This window comes from Colobus angolensis, unplaced genomic scaffold, assembly GCF_000951035.1.
Source record: "Colobus angolensis palliatus isolate OR3802 unplaced genomic scaffold, Cang.pa_1.0 Scaffold256, whole genome shotgun sequence".
Classification (NCBI taxonomy): domain Eukaryota; kingdom Metazoa; phylum Chordata; class Mammalia; order Primates; family Cercopithecidae; genus Colobus; species Colobus angolensis.
The window spans coordinates 2,097,591-2,113,318 of NW_012115777.1; the positions used below are offsets into that span (position 1 = coordinate 2,097,591).

At 39.5% G+C, this 15,728-nt stretch overlaps 1 protein-coding gene across 2 annotated transcripts in view; it reads right to left on the bottom strand.

Moving 5' to 3' along the window:
* The window catches only part of PAWR (PRKC, apoptosis, WT1, regulator), a 176,731-nt gene that overhangs the window by 74,024 nt on the left and 86,979 nt on the right, over window positions 1-15,728 (bottom strand). Inside the window, exons 1-2 of one of the 2 annotated variants that reach the window (XM_011946960.1) lie at window positions 15,479-15,705; window positions 14,321-14,983 (exon numbers count right to left, since the gene is read on the bottom strand). In XM_011946960.1, coding sequence (XP_011802350.1) covers window positions 14,321-14,836 — 516 coding nt within the window. In that variant the 5' untranslated portion in view covers window positions 14,837-14,983; window positions 15,479-15,705. Of the gene's footprint in view, window positions 1-14,320; window positions 14,984-15,478; window positions 15,706-15,728 lie in introns of those variants that run through there. The other variant, XM_011946961.1, reaches the window with a different exon arrangement.

Here is a 15,728-nt window from a genome sequence, read left to right on the forward strand (position 1 = left end):
TTTATTAAAAAATACAAATACCTTTCTTCACCCATAATTAATAAAATATTTTAAAAGCCAGCTTGTAGTATAAGCAATTTCTGATTTAATCAGTCTTTCAAATTACCATGTGACTCAAGATAGTAATAAGCTCCCCTATGTACTCCAACTGAAGACACTAACAGTCAATTAAATAGTCATAAAACTGAAAACATATTAATAAACTGTATTCTCTACTATAGTGTTCTGTGATTTCAAACACAGTATCTCCCCAACTAGAGTATGGCAACAACCTCCCAACTAATCTCCTTACCTCTATTCTCTCCTTCTTCTAATCTGCTTTGTACCACAGCACAATAGTTGATCTTACTAAAATTTTGCTCTCACAGTATGAACATATCCTGCTCAAGTTCTCCTGTAGCCAGACACATCAAACCAAAAACCTTCGGGCTTGTTTTTAAGATCCTTCACTATTCTGCTCCCTCAATTTCACCTGCTATTTCCTAATATAAGCCCTCTACCCCAATGAGGTTACTAATTCTCACCTTTGTACTACTGGCCACTCTGTTTTCACAGCGTGAAAGTCCTCTTCATCTGTCCATTTCTTATCAGTCCTTCAAGATTCAGTTCTAGGCTGGGCGCAGTGGCTCACGCCTGTAATTCCAGCACTTTGGGAGGCCAAGGTGGGCAAATCACGAGGTCAGGAGATCAAGACCATTCTGACTAACACAGTGAAACCCCGCCTCTACTAAAAATACAAAAAATTTAGCCGGGCGTGGTGGCGGGCACCTGTAGTCCCAGCTACTCGGGAGGCTGAGGCAGGAGAATGGCGTGAACCCAGGAGGTGGAGCTTGCAGTGGGCCCAGATCGTGCCACTGCACTCCAGCCTGGGCGACAGAGCGAGACTCCATCTCAAAAAAATAAAAAATTAAAAAAAAAAGATTCAGTTCAAATCTCACATTCCCTCCACAAAATTACCTGGACCATTCAATCCTCCAGGAATCTCTCAAATATCTGTACCAAGAGTATGAACTAACATTTAACATTTTATTATACTCATTTTTTAATGTTCAAGAATTGTCCTATATAATCTTGTTTTTCTGGGTTAGATTATAAAGTACTCAAGGACAAAAATTAGTTTGTCCAAATCCTAGCAGTGCTGGTAACAGAAAAGCTATATTAACTCAAGTGTTCAAAAGGCCTAGTATAGTGTCTTAACATGTACTAACAAGGTAGTAAATGTATGCTAGCTATACCAGAATATCCAAATCAGAGAATATTCTGTAGACATTAAGAATAACACATCTACGATGTTTGTAAAGATACTGATAACAAAAATATTGTAACAATATCTATAGAATGATTAAATTTCTGGATATATAAATATATTTACTTTGTGTGTGGCTTCGAAGAATTGTATTCCAAAAATACAAAGTACTAGTTATCACTGGATAGTCAGAATCACTATCCAATAAAAATGTTATGAAACAAAAGTGTTTATGAAACAACAAAAAAAGTAAGAATTAACATTTCTCCTTTTAAAAAAAGCTTAAAATGAAATAATACAACAATGTCAAGTTTAGAGGCAGGTTATAAGAATGTAGATAGAATATAATCCCAATGTATAAAAATAAAAATGGAAGATAATTCGTTAAATTTATAAATAATATTCTATAGCTGATTTTTGCACAATCCTAGATTTGCTATTTTATTTCAAATTTTCTGAACACTATTCCTAAAACATGGTTTGGAGATGCCCTTTAGTTTCTCTAAGATACTACTGGGAAGGAAGGAAGTATGGAGGGAGAAAACACTTGTAGAAGTTAAACAAGTAATACATAGGGAAAAATTCAAAATTCCCATCCTTAAGCACCTGTACTCCTACTATCTGTATTACAGAATGAACTAGAAGAACCAGAATGCAATAAACTGGTTTTATATTAAAGTGCAGGGCAAAGTACAAACTCAGGGATAACGTTAAGCTACAAACTTCTCCATTACACTAGAATCAAACTCTAGCAATTTAGTATCACTGGAGTTCCCCACCTCCACTGCATCTGCCCTCGACCCCCATTCATTCTCAAATTTATTCATTACATAATTATTTCTGTCATCAAAAGAAATCATCCGGTACAACTTTGTTTAGATCCTATCCTCTAGTTTCTTTTTAATGTATATGGAAATTTTGACTTATTCTACTATGTTATCTTTACAGTATTTTGCATTGTTTACTACTCTTGAATATCTGCCTCCAAACAAGAAAATCGTTTTAATGATTTCAAATTAGGCAGACAAAACTGTTTTATCTCCAAAATCTGTGAGAGTTATTGTATAAACAGATATGGACAGAGGAAGGAAGTACCCAGTCAACAATACTGAACAGCAGAATGAAGTCCGAATTCTTTGGCATGGCATTAAAATTCAACACAATTGGTCCATATCAATCCTCTTTAACTGTTCTCCATTCACTCCCCACCATGAATTTTCTGAACATCACCATTTCCTCTGTTAGAACATATCCTGCTTATTTCCAACAATGATAACCAATGTGTGGGCACTGGCACCCAAACAGACCTGGAGTCAAAGCCAAGTTCTGCCAGAATGGCTTTTGGGCAAGTCCTAACTTCTCTGAAGCTCAACTTCCTCATCTAGTAAAATGATAAATATAAAAAACCTACCTCATGAGTTAATGTGAAGATTAGATGTAACCCATGGTAAGCCCTCTGTGCAGTACTGGACATACAGCAGGCATGCAATATAAAGTTATTATTTCTATTACTTCCCAGTTCTGTGCCTTTGCACATGCTATTTGCTCTACCTGAAATGTTACCCTGTTCCCCTCTTCACTTGGAGAATCTTTCTTACCAACTAAGACCTAAAGCATAATGCCATCTCATCTTACGTAAAGCCTTTATTGAGTTCCTTAATTAATGGCTCCCTTTAGGGTTTTTTTTGGGGGGGGGAGGGAGCAGGGTGGTGGTTAGAGACAAGGTCTCACGCTGTCACCCAGGCTGAAGTGCAGTGGCATTATTATAGCTAACAGCAGCCTAAAATTCCTGGGCTCAAGCTATCCTCCTGCCAAAGTCTCCCAAAGTGCTGAGATTACAGGTGAAAGCCACTGTGCCCGGCCCATGGCCCCCTTTTCTGTGCTAGTAGTACTTTATTCTTTTCTCCATCATAGTAGTTGTTATTATACTAAACTATTAATTATTTATCTTTTTCCCTGAAATATTAGAAGTTCATTAAAGTCTGGTAAGGCCGGGCGCGGTGGCTCACGCCTGTAATCCCAGCACTTTGGGAGGCCAAGGCGGGCGGATCATAAGGTCAGGAAATCGAGACCATCCTGGCTAACATGGTGAAACCCCGTCTCTACTAAAAATACAAAAAATTAGCCAGGCGTGGTGGCTGGCGCCTGTGGTCCCAGCTACTTGGGAGGCTGAGGCAGAAGAATGGCGTGAACCCAGGAGGCCGAGCTTGCAGTGAGCCAAGATTGCGCCATTGCACTCCTGCCTGGGCTGCAGAGTGAGACTCCATCTCAAAAAAAAAAAGAAGAAAAAAAAAAATAAAAAAAGACTGGTGAATATTTTCTATCACACAGCACTGAGCCTGGGGCATACAACGGGCATTCAAATGTTTCTGAAGAAACCAACTTATAAAAGAATCTATAAAAAATGCTGCAGCATATGAGAGGAGTGACAAGGGCAAATGCTACAGAGAGGACAAATGGAATGAAAGAAGCTGTCACATTTGGCAATTAAGAGGTCACAAGTTTGGTGACACCGGTATAAAAAAGGTCACAGGCAACCTTAGAGAGATGAATTTCAATACAGTAGTAAGAAATGAGCAGTCAGCAGATGAAAACGTTGCCTTTAAGAAACTGACCAATTATGGGGAAAAAACAGTAAGCTAAAGTAAAGCAAAATTAAGGGAACATTTCTGCATAACAAGATGAACCAGGAGGTAAAGACTGAGTATTTAAGTAAGAGGTAATAAAATAAAATCTCTGATATGGATGTAGTATTAGCCTGGTGGGGCCAGGAGCAGTGGGGGATATGCTAGACTCAGCTAGAGGAAAAAGGTTGAGGTTGAAATGCAACTTAAGTTTTGAGGTAAAAGCTTTCTGGAAAGACTAAATTAATGTTTTGTTTTTTGTAATAGGCTAGATAATCTCTAAAGATTTTTCCAGTTTTTTTTTTTTTTTTTTTTGGAGATGGAGTCTCGCTCTGTTGCCCAGGCTGGAGTGCAGTGGCGTGATCTCAGCTCACTGTAAGCTCCGCCTCCCGGGTTTAGGCCATTCTCCTGCCTCAGCCTCCTGAGTAGCTGGGACTATAGACACCCGCCACCTCGCCCGGCTAGTTTTTTTGTATTTTTTAGTAGAGACCGGGTTTCACCATGTTAGCCAGGATGGTCTTGGCCTCCCAAAGTGCTGGGATTACAGGCTTGAGCCACAGTGCCCGGCCCAGTTATATAATTTTTAATGACAATGAAATGTCTCTGAAATCTATCCTTCCTTTCCCTTTCTAACACCATTTCCCTAGCAGTCATTATTAATATACTCTTAAACGAGTACTCCCATTTCTCTGCTTCCTATACCTTTCCTCTATGTCATTACTTGGATTGATCTTCCCAAGCCATTGTTTTCTATGTTTTCACAACATTTTACATATTTTAGATAGACTGATGGGGATACAGATATCTATGTATGGGTAGACATATAATGCACTGTAACATTTGTTCAGAAAAACATAGATTTGTCCCAATGCCACTGATATGAACATACGTTAGGGAAAAAGTTGAGAATAACACTAATTTTGCATTTGCTTATGTTCAAATGCAAGAAATGTTCAGCATGCACAGTTAACTGCAACCCAGTCACGTAGAAATACATGCATACACCCCTCAAACATCTGCCAGTTACCTCAGTTCACTGCATACGTTATGAGCTACACCCATCCACATCTGGTGTAACACTCTCACTCCAATTTCAGATAACTTTCCTCCTACCATAATTCACAAGCTGGAATCCTTCTAACACATAGTTTTTAAAAAGTTTAGGTATTTCTCAAAGTAAAGTGTCATATTTGTTGTTGCATTTATGTATTTATTAAGCATTTAACATGTGTGAAACTGCTAGTTTTTATTAGGTTTCTATCTTTTTAAATGCCATTGACAAAGTTTTTGAGTGTTAAGCCCCAAATTCTGTTTTCACATATGCCCTACGGTTTTTACTGCGCAATTCTGCATACCATGATGAGTTTCAGGAACTTATTTGAGCTACAGCATACATATATTTATAATTACTGCAGCTCTAACCACCAATTTCCCAGTGAAATCAAAGGTTATAGAGGTTTAAAAAAAGAAAAAACCTCTGGTCATCCTTCACAATTATCTAAAGGACTTATACCTGTGAGGCTCAATGGCACAAACACTTTTCTTGAGCAATGTTTCAGGAAATACAATATATGAAAAGAAAAAAATAGGCCAGGTGGAGTGGCTCACACCTGTAATCCCAACACTTTGGGAGGCCAAGGTGAGAGGAGCACTTGCATGTAGGAGTTCAAAACCAGCCTGTAGAGACCCCATCTCTACAAAAGAATTTAAAAAATTAGCCAGACGTGGTGGTGCAAGCCTGTAGTCCCAGCTACTCAGGAGGCTCACGTGGGAGGATCTCTTGAACTCAGGAGGTTGAGTCTGCAGTGAGCCATGATCATGCCACTACACTGAGCCTGGGGGACAGAGACCCCGTCTCAGGAAAAAAAAAAAAAAGAAAGAAAAGAAATAGCTATTTATCTAAGACTATTTATGGGCTAATCAAAAAGCCACATAATAAGGTAGATAAGCAGTAAGGTCCTTTCCCAATGAAGTAACGGTTAAGTATTTTAATACCAAACAGCACAAAACACATGCATCCAACGAGACATGGTGGCCCATGTCTGTACTCTCAGCTGCTTGGTTGGCTGAGGCAAGAGGATCGCTTGAGCCCAGGAGATTGAGGCTGAGTGATCACACCATAGTACTGCAGCTTGGGGAACAAGCTAGATCCCAGTCTCTAAAAAACATGTAACAAAAAATCCACATCTACCCCTATTTTTGAAGTTATAGAATAATACTATAAAAATATTCATGATGAGCAGTTAAGGACACACACAAATCGATAACGTGGTTCCATTTCTCAAGCAGATTCACAGAAATAAGAGTAGAAACACAAACATTACTATGTATAAGATAATAGGTTTTTCTACCTTTTCTTGGATTTATTTCCATAAGGGAACTACAGTGAACACATTGCCTTTTTAACACATTACTTGTTTTAAAAAAAATTAGGATTATATAAATTTGACTTACATTAACTTTCGTTTACATTATAGGATATGGAGAAGTATTTCAATAATTTGAAACCTAAAAGTAACTTCTTTGATTATTTCAGCTAATGTAATTATACTTTTCATTTCTATTCCTCAAGCACCATCTTCTGAATGTTAACTCTGTTCTGAGATTTATATTCTTTTTAAATACAACTAAACATATTCTGGAAAAAACTCCAAAAATAATAGAAAATAATAGAAAATCAATTGATACTTTATGTAACCTGTAAATTCTAAAATATTAAGTAGTTTGCTTACATGACCACAGATAAGCTTAGTCTAAAAGATGTCTTTTTAAGTTAATTTTATCTGTTTCAGTTCTATATTTCAAGCTGTATAATATTACGTTTATTTATCCTATTCTCTTAGTCCCCTTAGAGTTTTGTTTTGTTTGGATTTTTCTGAGCCAGAGTCTCACTTTGTCACCCAGGCTGCAGTGTAGTTGAGCAGTCACAGCTCACTGCAGCCTCGACCTCCTGGGCTCAATTGATTCTCCCACCTTAGCTTCTCAAAGTGCTACAATCAGAGGTGTGAGCTAGAGCGCCTGGCCCCATAGAATTGACTATGAAGAGCCTGAAAACAAAGTTTCAGCTGCCACAGAATTGTAATCTACCATATAAATTCTCTCCTATCTGTTCATTTCTGCAAAACCTAACAAAATATTAATTTTCAGAATACAACTACCCTATTTCCTCAACTACCTAAAATAAATGAGGCTATCATTGAAAAATGCACTGTGACCCACAAAATTTTGCTGGACAAAGTCTCCAAAAACTATCACAGAATAAACATTTACTAGTCAACTGACATGCTAAGATTTGAACTTGCTGGAGCTCTTTCTACCTTTGAAGTGTGTGATTTTGCTGCTTTCAGAAATTAAATATTCCTGCAATTTTGTTCAGCCATGGTGCCCAGTGTATTTTTACATAGCCTAAGGAGAATGTAATAGGTGGCTGAGGCTCAATTCTATACATGCAGGCATATGGCTATAACACAATAGCCTAAGATCTAAACAGCAAGTTGACTCAGCAGTTAACCAAGTATGTTTAAAATCAATTGCCAGTCAAGGATGCTTATAGGTCTAACGTAAGATTTGTAATCAATGGGGAAAAATTTTGTACTTGATAGTAGTTTGATAAGATGGCAAACACAATGCTTTAAAAGTTTGAGTTGCTAATTATCAAATACATTTATAAATGCAATTATATGCTTTCACTTAAAGATACATAAAAATTAAAAACGAGTGAAAGTAAAGTTCTAATTACACATTAACTATCTGAGGTGTTTCTGTAGTCTAGACTTGTCTAAATTCTGGAAAAGAGGCAAAGCAGACACAGCATCTTGCACTAAGTATGTGACATAACATAAATGTTTAAAGTACTTTGAATTTCCAAGTAGCTCAACCTTCTGTTAAAATATGCACAGTTTTTAACTGGAAGAAAAAAATGAGAATATTTAACAACCTCACAGGAAATTAACCTATACAGTAACTACAATTTGTGATTTGGGCATTTTTATAACATTTTCACAAACATCATTTTATTTAATTCATGTAACAATCCTGTTAAGATAATCAGTATTCATTTCATTTGACGGATCAGTAAACTAGTACAGGGTATTTAAGATAGTTCTTCCCAAACTTTAGTGTTAAACTCAAGTTTAACTCAAGTTAAAATGCAGACTCTCAGATAAAATCCCTAACCCGGACTGGGGTGGATCCCAGAAATCTGCATTTTAAATACACAGCACAAGTAATACTGGTAGAGATGGTCCCCCCAGACACATCTTTTAGGACACTGATTCTAGTACTATAACTAAAACGGTAAGCGTGGAAACTCCTTTTTTTTTTTTTTACTCTGAATCAGTGTTCCCAAATGTTTAGATGACAGAGCTTTGCAGATCTCCATGAAAGATATGTAAAAATTTAAGTAAATTGAAAGTATTACACTCAGTTAAATCGTTAGGTTTTTGCAAAAGTAATCCAATTGCAAAATTAATCCAATTATTAGGTTGGTGCCATTACTTTCAGTGGCAAAAACCGCAATTACTTTTGCACCAACCTAATAAATACCTATTATACTAAACTCCACTACTAAACTCCACTGCAAACAAATGGTAGTGGGAGCCCAAGTTTGAGAAACTTAAAATTGAGGAGCTCCTACAATAATTTCATTTTCTCTGTAAAATGTGGTAAAATGTATGAAAGGCTGATATTAAATTATTTTAAGTTAATGACTTCTCATAATTTGAATAACCTATCACTTTACTGAAAGAAAAGCTAAAACTTAGGGACCAGAGGTTCTAAGAACATAATAAAAAATAAAGATAAAAATATAAAAACACTTAAGAGCACACCGTGTGAATACTAAAAAAACCACTGAACTGTACACTTTAAAAGGGTAAATTTTATTGTATGTGAATTATATCTCAATTTTAAAAAAAGGAAAAAAGCACTGAGAAAATGTCAAACCCTAATATTTGCCAATAATTTTATACTTGTAAAACATTTTATCAACCTTGCTATTAAATGGCATAATTATTTTCTGGCACACATCATAGGTGCTAAAAAAAGAATGCGGAAATAATAATAAGTAGCATAAATAGGCTGGGTGCAGTGGATCCTGCCTGTAATCCAAGCACTTTGGGAGGCTGAAACGGGTAGATCACTTGAGGCCAGAAGTTTGAGAGCAGCCTGGCCAACATGGCGAAACCTCACCTCTACTAAAAATACAAAAATTAGTTGGGCGTGGTGGTGCATACTTGCAGTCCCAGCTACTTGGGAGGTTGAGGCAGGAGAGTTGCTTGAACCCGTGAGGTGGAGGTTGCAGTGAGCTGAGATCACACCACATGCCACTGTACTCCAGTCTGGGCAACAGAGCAAGACTCCATCTCAAAAAAGCAGAAGGAGGGAAGGAGGGAAGGAAGGAAATAGCATAAGGCCACTAGCTGGATAATGACTTTAAATAAGAATTTTAATGCCAGTGTCTATATATTCATTTGTTCTCAAAATTTTCCATTAAAGTCTCACTTCACCCATCTTCTATAAATAGGGCTATTTTCAAATTCTACAGTCATATACTAACAATTTAACACTAAAATATTCTTTGTATTTCTTAAACTAGGTATATAGTATGTAATACACTGAAGTGCAGTAAGATGGTTTATTATGCACAAGACTGTGAGTGCAGACTATCTCTAATCTACTTCTCGCTACATATATGACCTGAAGCAAGTAACATACCCTCTCTTCCCCATTTTCCCATAGGGCTGTGGTGAGAATTAAACGCACTAATGTATATCAAGTGCTTAGAACGGTGCCTGGCACTTAATAAGCACATCATAAATGTCAACTACTTTAATTATGTAATTATTATTTTTATGAGAAATGGCATCCCAGCTCAGACAACTCAGTACAAATCCTGATAATATTAAAATTTCAATTTATTTTACAAGGAGCTCAAACATTTAGGAAAGCTGGGCTAATATCAGCCCAGATTTTACACTAAGCAGTCTCAGTGTTTACACTATATCTACCCCATTCACAAATCAAATGTTCTCCAACTCTGAGTCATTATTAGTTTCTCTCCTGACTCATCACATAGAAAGGTAGACAGTCTGGAGCATAATGGGAATAATAAAAGGCATTTCTTAATCCACCTGGATTTATAAAGTTTACTAAGTGGAACTTGTCCTATATTCAATACACATACTAAATAATTATGACCTAACCTGTGTTCACTTAAAAGTGCTTTCTATATGTTAAATGCTCCTTTATCTTCCCCTTTCACCAACACAAGTTCAAACTATGGAGTAGGTGTTATGATTCCATTTTGATAGAAAAACAATTTATCACTTAAGTAAAATCAAAGATTCACATTTTCTGACCACTAGCCAAAAATAAATTTACATTTTGCCAAGAGCCTGGTGTTGAAAATTTTGCCACACTATAGGTTAGAGGGTCAGAAGCAATCTCTGAGTACACAAATTTGACCCGAAATTCTATTCAATTCCACACCTTTACTGTTTTCCTCATTCAAATATTTAAATTAATTCAGATAACCTTTAAAAAGAAGTTTTGTAAAAGTCTAGGGAAATATGCTCAGTAATGAAAGGTAGGTTAATGTTTAAAAACTCTCCTTTTCCTAGATATATACATACACACAAAATACACAAAAACATTTAAAATATTGCTCTATCACTTACTTTCTACGTGATCTTGAATCATTTAAGCTCTAAGTCTTCATTTTCTCCTCTGGAAATGGGGATAAACAGTGTAACTACCACATGAGACTGCTGTGAACTTCAGGACATAAAGCACTTTAGCCAACCACTAAAGTTAAACCACTTTAGCCAACCACTATTTTAAAACAGAAGTTTTAAATACTGTATATGTTAACTTTTACACTTAAACCAAAACTTCAGTGCCACCTCGACCTATTCAAAGATTCTATTTTCTATGGCAACCATCTCCATTAACCCATTCACACAACCCTACTCAATGGCAGTAACTTCACAAACACCCTGAAAACAAGTATATAACTGTCTAGGAAGCTTTCTTCAACTGCCACTCCTCCTCCCTGGGTTAGGTACCTTGCTCAGGCACTCAGCTGTACTTACTACTCTACTTTTCACATTTCCTTATATTACCTGAGAACACCTCGTGGGCAAGGCTTATGTCCTATTCATTTCTATACCCAGACTGCAGCCCAACAGTTCTTATCACTGACTCACATTTGTATCAAATGGAGAACTTTTAAAAATATTAATGTCTGGGATCCATCACAGACCCATTCAATTATTAGAGGGTGGGGTGAAGGGACAAAGAGGGCAAGGAATTGAATTAGCATGAGCAAACATTTTTTTAAAGATTCTAACATATCAATGTGCTGCTCAAGTTAAGAAACACTGCATGCTGATACTTAATATACTATACAATTATGTATACATGTACATATGTGAGAATATATGTAAAAATATACAGGTACTGAAAAGTTTAAGACTCAGGTCAAGATTCTCATCCTCAATACCTTCTCCCAGCCCAATCATCCCCTCCCTTTAAACACACACTATTTCCAATAAATAGTTACATGTTTCATTAAGATGACTTTTAAACTGTTAACTCAGTACTTAAATTTTTTCATGTAATTATGCCTTATCCTTCTTCCTAGATTATAGCCTTGCTCCTTGAGAATATACACTGCCGTATTCTTGTTTTCTCCACTGAAGGATAGTGTCTTTAACATGTATGTAATAAACAGTTGACTGATCTGATAAACACACATAAAAATTATTGGCAAGAAGTATGCCATGTCCAAATTACCCAATTCGGGTGAATTACTACCAAAAAATAGAAAATGTAAAAATTTAGAAAAAAGGATTTTTTTTTTTTAATCTCTTAGTAAATTTTATCTCATTAAAGAAGCTCTGGGTATTTCGACTTTAGCCATCACATGCAGTAACCACCCAGTTTCCTACCTCCCAAATGGCTAGTTTCGGTTTTTGACCTGGTTCCTTGCCTATAACTATCCTCTAGTCAATTCTGGTATCTTTAGCTGCTGTCAGGTACCTTTATAACAGTATTATATACACACTATATAACTTGTAAACTGAGGTAATGAAAGTCATGTATCACACAGATGTTTCGTAAGTACTTCCTTGAAGGAACTTAACGTTTATCCACCATTAAAACAAGATCTCTACGTACGAACTACATGTTAATCTACTAATACAAACTTGGTTGGGAATCATGTCTGAAAATAAGAGTCTTATTCGACATTAGATAAAATAAAGACTACTGTTGAATATAGAGAGATTGGTCATTTTCATCTTTTTACATATTTTCATACCTGAAAAATTTGCAAAATATGTATGGCTTTTTAAAATAGGGGTGTTAAATTAAATATTACACAAGAAACTCCACAGCAACTGGTATCCTCAATGTTGAAACTACTAGGAGAAATGGCACACAATTCTAAAAAAGCAACAATATAAAGACATGAAAATGGCTCAGCTTTAAAGTTTTGCATCATGTATTTTACCACTATTAAAATCATCTGAAATACATAAGTTGTTTTGAAAAATATGAAAATATGAGGAGGAGGCACTCAAGAAGTATGTCTGTTAATTAGATACTGTGGTAAAACATTACTGTTTTGTTGGGTCCTGCAGCTTGAAACGGATAGAGCCATAGTTACCACTAAAAGAAAGCAGTCCTCAATTCCCTATTCAATAAAAAAGGTTCAAATTCCACAGACAAAAAAAGGTACCGTTGGTTTGTTTGCTTTTAAGGAAGATTAAATTTAGGAGTTGCCAACACCCAAACGAAAAACATTCCAGAGTATTAGACTCCATTGTAGTAGGAAGTCATCTACATTCTCAGCACTATGTTCTCTCACTCAAAGCAGGGATATTAACAAAAGATGTTTCTTAGGATCTCACAAGATACACTCTACTTACTCCCCCTAGGAAACATTATGCTTGTTTAAAAAAAAAAAAAAAAGTACTTGAAAAATAATTTTAGCACATGCAGCCAGAAAAAAGTCAAGTTTAACATCTGCCAAGATATTTCCCAAAATAAGACCCCTGTTAGATAAACAATGAGGAAAAGATTGAAAATGACAAATTCTTTTATTTGGACCATCAGCTACTTTTAAAAATCAAGTTGAGGAATGTAGCTTTTCCAAAGCCTTGTCTTCAATTTTCCCTTAATCTTCATATTTTTAACTAAAAAAAAAAAAAAAAACCCTGGAAATTTGATTACCACTCTTAAGAATTCCTTCTAAAGCAATTTAATGAATAACAGACCTTTTGTGCAAGTAGCAAACCGCAGAGGACAGTTTTGCTGATAAAAATCTCTGAAACGCTCATATAAATACATCCTACAAAGACACACTATGATTTTCCAGGTATGGAAATCATAATACTAAAAATTTAGGTACATTTAATATACACTCTAACTTATTGCAAATGCTTTTACTGAAACCACAATTAAAGTTAGTAAATTCGAAATAGTTATTTACCGGGTGACAAAGTTGAGTAAAATTAGAAAGCCAGGAGAAGAAAACGTGAAAGCTAAAGAGTCAATGAGAAAAAGATGCAAGTATTTTAGGTGAAACAAGGTGTTGAACCACTTCCTCAAATCCATAAGCTACTATCAAAGTAACCAAAACTTGTTTGAGATTGTTTTGTCTTGCTTCTGGTAGAGGGAGGTGCGATTATACACTTAGTAAAAATGTTTTACCAGTCACTCTAATGGAAGATGCTGCTACCTGCAGCAACGTTTTGAAAATGGTCAAAACCGCAAACAACCCAAAACAAACAAAAAACCCTACCACGTATGTTTCAGCCACAGTACTCAAAAAGAGATCGTCTTAGTGAACAGAATTGTGGGTTATTAAAGCATCCCTGCTGTCGTAAATATCACTCAGAAAAAAACTGTGTGTGTGTTTAGCAGCACAACTTATAAACATTTGATTTATATATAAAATAGTGAATGTACTCATTCGGATATACTCATCTAGAGTTCACTGGAAGAGAAATCTGTCTCGCATATTGCTAAGGCCACATTTTCTTTACAGGTGCTATTAAACATTGGTAAGAAAGGAGAAATAAACTGGTAACTTCACACGGGCACGTGGGGCCCTAGAGAATGTCGTCACCACCATTAATCAATTTTTCTAACTGATCAAGCACAAACAGCCAAGTTCAGGTGGGCAAGTCCTGGAGCCACAAGTTGTCTTTCTACCACGGTAAAAAAAGGATCCTGGATTCCGGCCAGGAAGCCTGAAAAGCACGTGTCCTACTCTTGAGTTTGGGGAACTTCCCAAACTCAAACTCCTTTACTTTGTTCAGAGTAAAACTCCATCACCCCCTGCCTGCCTAACTCGGTGAAGGGACAAGTACTAGCCAAAGGAGGAAAACTCTGGGCCCCGGGTAGCTCCCAGGAGGAAGACACCGGGAAGAAGCTGCCGGCTCACCTCTGCAGCAGGGATGTTGACCACGCCGGTGGAGCGCCGCTTCTCCCGCAGCTTCCTCTTCTCGATCTGCCCCTTACCTTTCCTGGCACTGGGGCCCGAGCTCTTGCCCTTCTCCGGGACGCCGTCCTGCTCCTCCTCGTCACGCCGGGGAGGCGGTGCAGCCGAGGCTGAGGCGGCTGGGGGCTCGTCCTCCGACCGCCGCGGGCCGGGGGCCGCCCGGGTCAGCATGGCGGAGCCTACCGCGCAGTTCACGCCCCCAGGGCCGGGGACGGCAGGTGCGGCCGGCGCGCCGCCCGGGAGGTTGTTATTGAGCTCGTTGGCAGCGGCGGCCGCCGAGGTGCCCAGAGCCCCCGCGGGGGGCTTCCCAGCGGCATCGCTGCTGCCCCCTCCCGGGGCGGCCGGGCCCGGGGGGTTCTGCTTGGCGCGCATCTTCTCGCGTTTAGCCTTCCACTCCTCCAGGAAGTCTGTGGTGCTGCCGCCGAGGCCGCTGCTGGTCCGGTAGCCACCGGTCGCCATATTCCCAGAGGGGCTGGCCGGGCTCTCACCTCAGGCCGCCCACCAGGGCCCCGGCCGCTGCCTCCTTTTCCTTCCTGCGGCCTCGAGGATGCCAGGGGACAAACTCCAGGAGCGGGACGGCCGCCGCTCCCCCAGCAGCTGGCGGGACTGAGGGGAAAGACAAAAGGGGGCGGGTAAGGGAAGCGTAAGATCCCCGCCCGACCTGAAGGTCTGGCCCCAGGCTGCGCCCCTCGGAGACCCCGAGCGCGCCCACTAGTCCCTACCGGCGAGCAGCCGCTGGGTCCCCACCCTGCGAAGTTTCTCCCACGCACCTACAGTGCGGACCCCGACGATCACCGCCCCTCGAAGGGAGGAGAGAGGACTGACCCCACCCCCAAGTCGGCCGGCCCGCCCGCCCCGTCCCCACCAGGGTCCGCGCCGGCGGCGGTCGAGGTACCACGGCCAGACCCGCCACCTGTCGGCCCGTCGTATCGCTTGCTCCGCGCTCTGGCCACCGCCGGTCTGAGGTCCCCGCCAACTACACCCCCATTCCCAAGGCGAGGCGCGGAGTTCCTAGTCGGTTCGAAGAGGAGGCGGGGACCCAGCTGTCCCGCGGAGTGGGGAAAGGGCCGGGTGTGAGCGAGCGGCCGGGCAGCCTCTTACCTCGGAGGAGCTTGTAGGGGACGAGGCGTGTGGCTGGGATCGGGCACCCAGCTGTGCCGAAGCTGGCGCGCGCTCTTCCGCCGCGCGGAAAGTGCCGCGGCAAACTCGCGGTGCGGAGCTCCAGGCAGTCCCAGGACAGGAGGGAGGGAGAAAGGAAAGGGAGGGAGGAGAGGGAGGGAGCAAGGGGCGGGAAGGGAGCCGAGTGGCGCCGAAGCAAGAGCGGAAAAGGCCGAGGCAGCGCTTGAGGGGC